General features: G+C 40.1%; 1 protein-coding gene across 2 annotated transcripts in view; it reads right to left on the bottom strand.

The window, feature by feature from the left end:
* SMARCC1 (SWI/SNF related BAF chromatin remodeling complex subunit C1) overlaps window positions 1–12,911 on the bottom strand; it is a 90,601-nt gene extending 77,690 nt beyond the window's left edge. For both annotated transcript variants that reach the window (XM_080934716.1, XM_080934717.1), the window contains exons 1-4: window positions 12,617–12,911; window positions 9,460–9,579; window positions 6,749–6,834; window positions 851–932 (exon numbers count right to left, since the gene is read on the bottom strand). In XM_080934716.1, coding sequence (XP_080790842.1) covers window positions 851–932; window positions 6,749–6,834; window positions 9,460–9,579; window positions 12,617–12,808 — 480 coding nt within the window. In that variant the 5' untranslated portion in view covers window positions 12,809–12,911. The remainder of the gene's footprint in view (window positions 1–850; window positions 933–6,748; window positions 6,835–9,459; window positions 9,580–12,616) is intronic.
* Between the last annotated feature and the right edge of the window lie 308 nt (window positions 12,912–13,219).

The following is a 13,219-nucleotide window of genomic DNA, read 5'->3' as shown; positions in this document are numbered from 1 at the left end:
TGCCTGGCTCACGCTCTAGGTTCCATCCTCAGCACCATAACTCCCCACACCCCCCGAAAAAAGGGAAAAAAACAATACTAAAAAACCTGAAAACAGAAATTTAAGCACTCTTACATTCAAATTATGATCCAGCTGAGAAAAAAGTAGGTATTTATAACATCACCATCAAGAAGAGTGCTTATAGTAAAGAGAAACAGAACAAAAGCAACAGGCTGTGCTGGTGTATGCATTCATCTACCCTCAGCACTCAGGAGGCAGAGACAAGAGGATCTCAGTGCTCTATAGCTCCACACACTCCAAGAAAGTTAATTCAAATAATAAGTAAAGTAAATAAAGAGAAAAATCACACGTGTCTTCAATCCTGCACTCAGAAGGCAGAAAAAAGAATCTCCTTGAGTTCAAGGGCACACAGTGAGTTCCAGGACAGCCTAGTTCTAGTTTACATAGTGAGTTTGAGGAAAGTCAGGGCTGAAACACTGTTTCAAAAGAAAAAAATTTTGGTTTGACACTCATTAGTGTTAGATAACCAGATTAAATACAGCTCTAATCCCAGTATACATAAAAACAATACAATTATGTACTTCAATAAAGTCTTTGCCTTTATCTTTTGCAATCTAATAAACACGGTCTTAGAATTAGAAGTATATTAAAGGGTGAAATAAACTTTTAGGTTGAGGTAGTGACTTGTACATCTAAATTTAGGAATTGGGGCTCCCAAGGCAGAATTGTTAAGCTGACCTGGGACTAAAGCCCTAACTACAACATGACAGAAGGGAAAGGGAGAAAAAAACCGAGGCAAAGGAGAGGGATGGGACAAGGACAACAAACAAGGCCTAATTCTCCAACTTACCTGTACCAATGTTTTTTCAATATTCATGAACATTTCAACATTACGATCCATTCGGGATGGATTCTGAAGATCAAATCTTCTCCTAACGGAGAAAAAAAGCTTTACTAAGTTCATCTTCAGACTTCAACAAGTAGGAATTAATTTAAACAAATTTAAAAAGCTTAGAAACTAAGCTAGCCCCACAGAATCCACACTTGAAGAACAGATTCAAGTTGTCCTCTGACCTACAAACACACACAGATGCACGAGTGCGCTTACACATGTGTGTATTCACACCCACATTTAAAAAGGTTAAATTTTCTTTAAAGATATACCCCAGTCAAGCAAAGTACCAATATCATGAATTGCTATTTTTCTTCAAGTCTAAGATGTTACACGATATAGAAGAGTAGTTCACAAGGCTAGACAGAGTTTGTGAAAGAATGCTTACTTAGCATATAAAAAAGATTGGATTCAACCCCGAGCACTACAAGGGAAGAAATGTAAAATAATGGTATTCCACAGATTTAATGACAGAAAATCACGTAAGTAAACACAGAAAAGTTTACTCAGCATATATGTATTTAAAGCCATATTGTTTATGGCTGGCAAAATGGCTCAGCAGTAAAGATGATAGCTGATAAAGCTGAAAACCTGAGTCCCATCACTAGTACCCTCAGGGTAGGTGAACTGACTACAAAAGTTGTCCTCTTACTTCTACATGGATGATGCTTATACCCATGAATACATACAAAAGAATTTTAGTTACTGGGTTGCTGGGCTTAGTGGTACATGCCTTTAATCACAGTACTGAGGAGGCAGAGACAGGCAAATCTCTGTGAGTTTCAGGATAGCTAACACTACAAAAATCAAAACCCAAAACAACAAAAACCCCTATCTCTGAAAAACAAAAAGATATTTTAGCTATTTCACCAGACAGCATGACACACAAATGGGTGCCACAGCACATGTGTAGAAGTCAGAGAAAACTCTACAAAGGAAGATGAAAGCTATGCTAATCTCTTAGGCCTGGTTAAGCACCCACATCAGGTGGCTCCCAACTGCCTGTAACTCCAGCTCCAAAGGATTTAGTGCTATACACCCCTAGAGAATATATACATAACCCCAAAATAAGTATATATACATAAATAAAAAATAAAAATGTTAATTTTTCAATGATCCATGTTAAAATTATACTCTAAATTCCAGCAAATTCAAAAATACGTATGTATCTCCAGTGTTTGCAAAGTAAATGTAGGAGACAGTAATGAACCTTGCAGACGATATTCTTACCCCAGAAAACATCTACAGTAAAAGTAGATCTATAAAAGTTTCTACAGTCAAGCTTTATATTTTACAAAATTCACTAAGATTGGGTGGTGATGAGCAAAATCAGTAAGGAATTACCAATGATAACGGTAATTTATGAGACCTTAAAATCCAACGAGTGGGTTGATGTCGGGGAAACTGGAAAAAGGTCTAGAGACACATCTTGGAAAGAGACACAGGAAAAGAGACAAATGTATTTAAGCACACAAAAAGTTACTTTCAGCTATAGGTATAAATTTAAGAATAAAGTTGTTGGGGCTGGAGAGATGACTCAGTGATTAAGAGCACTGACTGCTCTTGCAGAGGTCCTGAGTTCAATTCCCAGCAACCACATGGTGGCTCACAACCATCTATAATGGGATCTGATACCCTCTTCTGGTGTGTCTGAAAACAGCTACAGTGTACGCAAATAAAATAAATCTTAAAAAAAAAAAAAGAATAAAGTTGTTTTGAATCTTTGTTACATCATAATTTAAAGCCTATATTAAATAAAAAGGCAGTATTTAAAGTATGCTATTTAGCAGATACATTCTTCACAACTTACAAGATCTAAACTATCTTGGTGCTAGAAAGACAAGTTGCAGAAGACCACTCCTCATGGCAGACATGAGGAGTCTAGAGAACTAATTTTTTGGAAACAAATTTCATATGTTCCTAGCTGGCCTGAAAAATCACCATGTGGCTGAGAATCGTTAAACTCCTGATCATCCTGCCATCCATCCTTGTGCTGAGATTATAAACCAGTACCATGACAGACATCTTTGAGCACCTTTTTGAAAATACAGATTGAATATCTGATAAGGTTAGTATAAGGAATCTACTATAAAGAACTGGGAGGGCTGGCTTTAGTTCCTGACCTGACTTCCCTCAGTCAAAGACTGCCTTAGAAGTGTATACCAAATAAACCTTTTCCAACCCAAGTCCATTCTGGCTAGAGTATATAATCACAGTATAATGGCTGAATGAGAACTGCTCCCAAAGGCTATGTTTGTATTTTTGGTTCCCAGATAGTAAAATGGCCTTGTTGGAGAGGGCGTGTCATAGGGCGTGCTGCTGGGTGTGTGTTTTAAGGTTTCAAAAGACTGCAGTGGACTCAGTGACTCTGCACTAGCTACGTGAGAATCAGGATGTAAGGTTTTAACTAGACTGCTCTAGCACCATGTCTGTCTACTAAAGCCCCCATTTAAATGTTTTCTTTATAAGAGTTGCCTTAGTCATGGTGTCTCTTCACAGCAATATAATGGTAACTAACACACTCAACAACAGAATAAAACTAAATCAACTTAGTTACAAAGATTACAAAAGAGAAAAAATAATAATGGGATACTTGAGAAACAGAATTCTTTTAAATCATTGGCACAAATGTTAATGAGGCTGAACCTGGTAACTCAGGACTATATCCCAACTTTTCAAGACTGAGCCATGACAGTTTAAGTTCAATGCCAGCCTAGCCTACAGAGTGTGTGTTACACTAGCAACTTCAAAAATATATTTATTAAGCAGAGAGGGAAAAGGGATGTGGCTTAGCGGTAGAGCACTAGTCATGCATGCTCAGATAGGCTGGAGAGATGGCTCAGTGGTTAAGAGCACTGACTGCTCTTCCAGAGGTCCTGAGTTCAGTTCCCCAGCAACCACATGGTGGCTCACAACCATCTGTAATGAGATCTGATGCCTTCTTCTGGTGTGTCTGAAGACAGCTGCAGTATATGCATATAAAAAGAAACAAACAAACAAACAAAGATACTAGCATGCTGAGTTCTTAGCAGTAAAGAGAAAAGAATATAATGAGTTCAACAATTATTCCAAGTAGCTTGGTTCAAGATTAGAGTCCATCATCAGAAATGCCAATGTAGAAACTGAACCTGAGATAACAGCTGGTTCCTTATGGCTTGCTCAGTTCTCTATATCTTGTTTAGTTTGCTTTCTTATTTTTTTGCCACCTCTGTACTACCTCCAAAGTGGGTTGGGCTTTCCCCATCAATTTAAAAAAAAAAGAAAAAAGCTCTTACAGGCTCACTATACGCCCCCCCCAACCGGTATTTTCTCAATGAAGGTTCCCTCTCTTTAGATAACTCTAGCTTGTATCAGGTTGACAAAAAAACAAAAAACAAAACCAAACCAACAACCAGAATGGTATAACTCACTGAAAAATTAAAAATAATCTTAGAGCAAGCTACACACACGTCATTACTGGGCATATGCCCAGTACACTGGTGTATGTCAATGCAATGACAGCACTCTCTTGTCCTGCAATCCTGTTTACAATGGCCAGATGTGAAACTACCGACAAGGCATATAAGCAGCATGGAAGGCAAATCACCCAAAAAAAGCAAAATCATACCATGAAAGCTACCTAGAGGTTGACAGTAAGAAGCCAGCATTGGCAGGGTATGGAGGTATAATTCTAGCACTCTGGAGGCCGTAGTGGGATTTTTTTTTTTCAGGCCAGACTGGTGTATATAGGAAGAGGTTTAGGCCATCCAGGGCTACATAGTAAGATACTCTGCCTCAGACCCCAGCACTAGTCTTCTGTTGTATCCATCTCCTAAGACTCCAAATCAAAACATGGATGAAAGACAGAAAAAGAACTAAGGAACATTTCTAATGTTTATGAGAACACCACAAAAATTTAAACAAGATGAACCAGAAAGATGGCTCAGTGGGTAAAGCAGTTACCCCTCAAACCTGGAAAGCTGAGTTCTGTCCTGAGTCACATCCAGATGAACAGAGGGAGCCCACTCCACACAGGATGTCCTCTGTGTGTACATTATACGTACATACACATGTGTTTTGAGACAGGATAGTCAATTTTTTGAGACAGGGCACAAACACAACAGTCAAAAAGAAAAATAAGTGGTAGATGCACCAAATTTGCACAACAAAACTAAAATAGAAGCAGAGCCCAGGAGTCCATCAATGAAGAAAAAAGAATGTGAGGTAGTATGTAACAAGGTGGGTGGCCTCGACCTCCTCAATGCTAGGATTATAGGCATATAAATTAAAAGATGACAAAGAATAAAGAAATAAATCAATGTGGGTTCTGGAGACTGAATGCTGGATGTCAGTTAAGTAAATTGCTTTTACCCTCTGACCCATATCTCCAGACACTAGAAAATTTTAAAAGCTAAATACTTATGAACTCATTATCCAGCTTGAAAAAAAATAAAGATTTAAGGTGGCAGATATGGTAATTACAATAATTTAAGACTAGGAGCATAGCTCACACGAGAGCCTGTATATAGCATATCAAAGGCATATGTTCAACCACCCGGCATAATTAAAACCAAATTTCCCTCACTTAAACATTATGTTCACATATCAAATAATCACGTTGTTTCACACAGTTATACAATTATATATATATATGTATATATACATATATATACACACACACACACACACACACATATATATATATATATATATATATATACAGTAAATTTTTTTTTCTTTGATACCTTTTGGCTAACAATATAACACACTAACTTTGAACCATTGAAAATGCTTAGCGGATTAAGGACTTGGCACCAAACCTAAAGAGCAGAGTTCAATCCCTGAAACCCATGTGGTGGAAGAGAAGTGACTCCCACAGACTGTCTTCTGCCCTCCACAAATACACCATGGCAGGCACATGCCCACAAGTAAATATGAAAAAAATGTTAATAAAAAAATTTTAAACACTTATCAATTTTATGTATCTGAGTGGTCTATCTGCACACATACTTACATACCAGAAGAGGACATTATATTTATTTTATGTATGTGAGTACACTGTAGCTGTCTTCAGACACACCAGAAGAGGGCATCAAATCTATTACAGATGGTTGAGAGCCACTATGTGGTTGCTGGGAATTGAACTCAGAACCTCTGAAAGAGCAGTTAGTGTTCTTAACCCCTGAGCCATCTCTCCATTTTATTTTTTTAAAGGAATTAACTATATCCTTCAGAAGAAAGCCAAGTTACTAAGAAAGTTTGCCACATCCAGAGATAAGCCTCTCAGCACTCCAATTCAGAAAATAACCTCTTCACAAATTTGCAATTAAATTACCAAGGATTCCAACTCAACCAGTCTGGTCTACATAGTGGGTTTTAGGACAGCTTAGGCTACTAGGAACAACAAAACTACCACAAGTGAGTGAGTGACTGAGTGTGTGTGTTTCACAAATAGTTTCCTTGAAGATGTGTATGTATATATATGTATATATGTGTGTGTGTGTGTGTTTGTGTGTGTATTAGGACAAATTCTTAGCATATATGAGGCCCTCAATTCAGTTCCTAGTACCCCAGAATGAAACATACTATTTATTTCCCTAATAAAAGCAGTTTTGTTTTGTTTTTCTGAGGGGACTGTTACAAACTCAGAGATCTGCCTGCCTCTACCTCAAGTGCTAGAATAAAAGGTTCACACCATACCTGACTGAAACTACAATCTTGAGAAAGTCTTTAAAAAAGTGAAATAGTGAAAATTTTTAAAAAGGCTTTACCTTACTATTAAATATTAACACCAATATTCTTACAGAATCCTCTACATATGATTTCACATAAAGTATCATCATCACATCAAAACACGGAAATGAATAAAAAACTTACCAGCCCTGTTCATTTTTATACTTGTAAGCAGCCCCAAGAATGTGACACAAGGTGCCTCCAGCTTTGAAATCCATAAAACACTTTGCCTAAAAACCACAAATTGTACAAGAGAATAAGAAAAAGTTCCGATAACATATTCATTTTATATTTGAAACCTAAAGAGTTCTATCTGCTAAAACAAACGTTCTACCAGTCAACTGCCAGGCCTGTTTTAAGTCTGGTTTCCAGATACCCGGCTAATCTCAAGCTCACTCTGTAGCCCAAGGAAGCCTTAAATACTTTTACCTCAGCCTCCTAGTAACCTAGGTTATCTAGCTCATGGTGCTATTTTTTTACTTTTATCTTATTTGTAGTTTTTTTTTTTTTTTTTTAAAGACAGGATTTCCCCGTGTATCCCCTGGCTATCCTGGAACTCACTCTGTAGACCACATTGGCCTCAAACTCAGAAACTCACCTGCCTCTACCTCCCAAGTGATGTAATTAAAAGGAAGGAACCACCACTGCCTAGCTTCCGTTTAAAAACATGTTCTCATATAGCTCAGGCTGGCCTCAAATGAACAATGCAGCTTGCTACCTTCATCCCTTAAGTACTGAAGAAACAAGAATGAGCTACCACAACAAGCTAAAATAAAAGAGAGGGTTTTTTACCTTCAAAATTATATTTATAGCTGGGGAATGAGAAATCCTATTTTAAATAACCACAAATAAATAAAGAAAGAAAGAAAATCACATTTACTGGGCTGGAAAGACAACTCAGCACTTACTACTTTTGAGGTTCTCAACACCCAAAGTGGCAACTCACAACTATCTAAAACTCCAATTCTAGGGCTCTGAGGCTTTCCGCTGACGTCTACAAACACACAGATACAAAATAATTAAAAATTTAAAAATTTTGTCTTTAAAGGTAAATAAATAGTTGGCAGGAAGGACCTAGTGGTGACTTACATGTTAAATCCCAGCATTCAAGACAGAGGCAAGAAGATATAAGGCCAACCTGATTTAGAGTGAGTTCCAAGACAGCCAGGGCTACAAAACAGAAACCATGCCTCAAAAAACAACTGTCTTTCTCATGCAATTTCATTTTACAGAATCACAAACCAGAAAAAAATTCTTTCATTTGAGAAAATGTTGGCTTCAATTTTGAGAGCAAAAGGAACACATCTCTTCATCTGGCCCTCGGCCATAAATTACTTTTAATTTTCGTTTATGACTAAAAATATCCTCTTATCAGTCAACCCTTTCAGTAAATAATGGCTTTGTTCCCAGGAGTTAAAATCCATGTCTAAAGCTCCCTTGTAATGTCATTTTGGGTGATGACACATGTTCACAATTAGGAATAACAAAAAAAATGAGAATCATGTATCTTTTAAAGATTTCTTGATTTCTTTTATGTATGAGTACACTGTAGCTGTCTTCAGACACCAGAAGAGGGCATGAGATCTCACTACCGATGGTTGCGAGCCACCATATGGTTGCTGGGAATTGAACTCAAGACCCCTGGAGGAGCAGTTAGTGCTCTTTAACTGCTGAGCGGAAAAAACAGAAAAAGACAAAGACGTTTTAAGAGTGTGTTCTTGAGCTGAACAGATGCTCAGCGGTTAAGAACACTGACCACTCTTCCAGAGGTCCTGAGTTCAAAACCCAGGAACCACATGGTGGCTCACAACCATCTGTAATGAGATCTGATGCCTTCTTCTGGAGAGGTACCATATAATTAATAAATTAGTATTTAAAATAAAAAATTAACATTAATTTAAATATTAATATATTTTTAAAAAGAGTGTGTAGGTTCCTTTCACTGTGCAGGTTCCAAAGATGGAACTCTGGGTTATCAAGCAGGGTAGCAGCAAGTGCTTTCATCTGCTTAGCCACTTCACTGTCCCCTGATGTGATTTTAGAAGTACAGAAATTATTTCAGACCTTTAATCCGAGCCTGTCAAGTAAGACTATTATAGAACTTGCCTAGTATGCACAAGGCCCTAGGCTCAAGAACAGAAAGAAAAAGTCTCCAATTCTGTACAAGCATGCTTTTGCTGTGGCTCTCCACTAGAGTACTACAGTTATCTCACTGCTGAGGACACTCCTCCGGTTCATTGTTTTCTTCTGTATAAATTTATTTACATACTGCATGTGGTAGAGAAGATAGCAAGTACTGTGCTTGCTACTAAGCCTGATGACTTGAGTTTGTTCCTTGTGACCCAAATGGTGGAAAAATTGACTCCTGGGAGTTGGTCTGACCTTTACAAGCATGCTATGGTAGGCATGTGTCTACATACATATACATACATACAAGTAAATAAAGTTAAAATTTTAATTAACACACACACTCTCTCTCTCACTGCTCTAACAGACAAGTATCAGTATAGACAACACAGCAGAGAAAAACCATAACAGAAAAATATTATTTCTTCAGGGTTGTTGCAGAATATAAAAGACATTAAATGGCATAGCCCAGAAGAATTCTACCACTATGTTAAAGATGACAGCACATACCTGTAATCCCAGTTGAAGAAGTGAAGGCTGAAGGAACAGTTCATAGCTAGCCTCTAATACAGACAGCTCCAGGAAAGCCCTGGGCTCTGTGAGATTATATCTCAAAACCAACCAAACAACCAACCACCTCCTCTGTACAAGTTCCTCCACCCCCTATATTGCCTGGCAATAATAAGGACACCTAAAAGTACAGAACGAGTTCATGCACTTGCACTTACAGGTAGTTTGGTGAAGGCTGGGTTAGTGACATGCTTCCCAAAGGCATCTTCTTGGAACTGTAGAAGCTGCACTACCAGTCCAGCCAGTGTTTTATTGGTAGGAGCATCCGCATGAACATACTGCAAGATAAAGACATGGATTCAAAACCTGGTACAGCTAATGCTGGAGATAAAGCCAAGTTATGTTAGTTCCTATTAACGACTAAGTAATGGCACTGTACCACATTTCAGGTGTATAAAGTTCACTCTCCACTGTAAACAATCATAAAAATAGTACATGTACATTCTTAAAGGCAGATCATAAATGCTAGAGATGGCTCAGCAATTAAGACTAGATGTTCTTACCAGCACCCAAATGGGAGTTAAGAAATGTCTGTAACTCCAGCTGGAGAGCCCATGATCTCTTCAGGTCTGACCACACCAGTCATGTATATGGAGTACACAGACATATAAGCAGGAAAAACACCCATAAACATCCACACAAAAATAGACAAGCCGGGCTGGAGATGGATCAGTGTTTAAGAGCACTCACTGTTCTTCCAAAAGACCAGGGTTCAATTACCACATGGCAGCTCACAACTGTAACTACAGTACCAGAAGATTTAACAAATTAAACAAAACGTACATAAAGTAAAAATAAATAAACCATTTTTTTAAAGGCAAACCAATGGTAAAGACGGGAAGTATTTTCATGACAAGGAAAGAGTAAAAATTAACTGTAAAACGTTTGATAGAGTTGGAGGAACGGCCCAGCACTTGAGTGCAGTGCTGCTCTTCCAGAGGATCCAGGTTCGATTCCCAGCACTCACGTGGCAGCTCACAACCATGCTAATTCCAGTTCCAGATGATCCAAAGTTCTCTTCTAGCTTATAAATATACCAGGCAAACTTTGGTACAGAGACATGCAGGCAGGCAAAACGTTCACACATAATCTAATCCCAAAACTCTAGACTTGAAAGGCATACCTGCAAGGAATTGAAGACCATTCTGGCCCACAAAAGCAGTTCTGGGGCTTCAGAGTATAGTGATTTTTGGTTTTTTGTTGTTTTTTGAAGTGAAGTCTTATGTGGGCCAGGCAGAAAGAAAAGAGACCCTCCAATCTCATTTGTTTCATATTAATTGCTGATATTAAATTTCTGTTTTAGTGCTAAAGATGGTTCAGAAGATAAGAACCATTGCTGCTCTTCCCAGAGTCCAGAGTTCAGTTCCCAGTACCCACCCCATGCAGTTTACAACTGCCTTTACCTCCAGTTCCAAGAAATCAGATGCCCTCTTCTGGCCTCTGTGGAAATTCACATACACGTCATACACACAAACCTTTAAAAAACCTTTTAATTGGGGCTGGAAAGATGGCTCAGTGGTTAAGAGCACTGACTGCTCTTCCAGAGCAAATCCCAGTAGCCACATGGTGGCTCACCACCATCTGTAATGAGATCTGATGCCCTCTTCTGTGTCTGAAGACAGCTACAGTGTACTTATAATAGGTAAATAAGCAAATCTTAAAAAAAGAAGAAACCTTTAAATTGTATGTTCTAACTACACTTAAAATGTAATAGAATTAGTGAACCAGTGGAGTGGTACATACCTATAATCCTAGGCAGAAGACAGGCAGGCAGATCAAAGTTAGAGGCCAGCCTGGTCTACACAGTGAGACCTTGTTTCAGAAACTGGGATGAAGAGGAAGAGGACAGTTTAGTGTACACCAAAGCACAAATAAGTCAACTCTGTTTCTTACTTTGGCCTTGGATATGGTCACTTCTGAAAACACCAGTGTTATTACCAAAGCAACCCAAGATCCCTTGTCAAACACAAATAGGCTTCACTAAGCTGCAGACACTGAATGAAATGGTTCAGATTAGTTTGTCCTGTTTTTAGTTTTTTAAGACAGGTTCTCATATTGGTAGTCTAGGCTTCCCTAGAGCTTCTTAGGGAACAAAGGATGGCCTTGAACTTCTGATCTTATCATTCACACCTCTTAAGACTGCAGGAGTGCCACCGATGCCTGGCTTAATTGTGTTGCTGGGATTCAAACTCTGGACCTAATCCAAGCTAAGCAAACGCTCTACAAAGTGACTTAAATCCCTAGGTCCTAGTTCAACTTTTCATTCATTCAACAAACACTAAAGAAGTATTAAGGAAGATGAGGCAGTTAAATGTCAACTGTGAACCAGAACATGGAATTTGCAAATCTCAACACCCATTCTGGGCGCTCAATGGGGTAACCCACTGCTACTGAATTTAAGAGTGGAGGAAATGTTTTGGCTGTTTTACCATATCAAGTAAAGAAGTCACTCTATAACATTTATATAAAATTGAAATTTTACTACAGGTATTGAGGCCAGTAAGGTGGGTACACACTGGTAAAAGGCCTTATGACCTAAGTCAATTCCTGGACCCATATGGTGTTAGAGAAGAATCAATTTGCTTAAGTTGACATGCAAACAGGAACGAGGTGCACCAATTCAAAATAAATGTAATTTTTAAATATATTAACAAAGGGTTAATTCATAACTTCGTAAAACAACTGATTATGCAGAATTTGCATTTGGAAGTACAGGAAACACGAGATTTTTTTAAAAAAACGATTAACATTACAAAAAGTATAGATGATATAAACTGAGCTCTCGCCTGTCCCCACATCTTTACAAAGTGCAATGAAGTAGAAAACCAACACTTTTAATTGTCCTGTATCATTCCTACAATGCAAGGTTTAAACCTACACTAATCCACAAGGCCATTCAAGGTCCCGTACGAATCCACACAAGGTAGCAAGCCCTTAGTTACCTAACCGCTTAACAACTGATCTCTAAACAAAACTTCAAGATACTTTTACTAGGATGGGCTCTTTGTTCACACTCCTAAGGCAGCTAACAAAAGAACAGTTCTGCGACTCTGTCGAGCTCCAACTCTTCGGCATGTAATAGCAAGAGAGCTGGAGCTTCTTCCCACGCGAGTGCGTGGGCCCCAGAGAGCCAGCAGCGGGGCCAGGTCGCCGCGTGCCTAGAGTGGCCCGTGGGGGCGTGGCAAGCGCCGAGCCGGCCTTTGTTGTCCCTCGTGGCGCGCGGGGGGGAGGGGCGGCCGAGGCTCCCGAAGCCGGCAGCCACCACCAGCACCGGTCGCGTGGCTCCTCCGTCCCCACGGGCGCGCGCGAACCCACCTTCTTGTAGTGCTTGCCCAGCCAGACTCGCACCGAATCTAGCTGGGACACCGTGTCCGGGCTCTCCCAAAACTTGCTGGCCGGGCCCCCGTCCTTCCTCCGGTACACGGCCAGCCCGGAAGCCGCCGCCGCACCCCCTGCACCCACGGCGCCTGCTGCTGCTCCCGGACCGCCACCCGCTGTCGTGGCCATAGTCACCGTCCGTCGAGTCTACCGCCCGGCCTAGCCTGGCCCTCGCGGTGTTTCCCGTTCGCACCCGCGCGCGCGCGCGCGCAGATACCACCTCTTCCTCCTGGCCCCGCCCCGCCAACCCTCTTCCGGCGCCGAGGCGCGGCCACGCCCCTTCTGGACCCTGGAGCTGCAACGGACAGGCGCTGCAAGCGGGCATACGCATGCGCAGCATGCCTATTTTCCGCTACAGACACACGCTGCCCGCCTTTTCTCTATTCTCAGTACTGAGTTCCAGCCTCTGGTCTTGGTGGACACTACGAATGATTCTCCCATGCTCACTCCGTAAAGAGGTCAACAACCTCAAGGAGGTTCTGTATCACTGTTTGAGAAAGCCGTCTACGGTATGCAGTGCGAGCCTAGGGGCCCACCCTG

This window comes from Micromys minutus (genome assembly GCF_963924665.1).
Source record: "Micromys minutus genome assembly, chromosome: 21".
NCBI lineage: Eukaryota > Metazoa > Chordata > Mammalia > Rodentia > Muridae > Micromys > Micromys minutus.
Note: the sequence above shows the minus strand (reverse complement) of the source record. Positions and strands in the feature narration are given on the sequence as shown.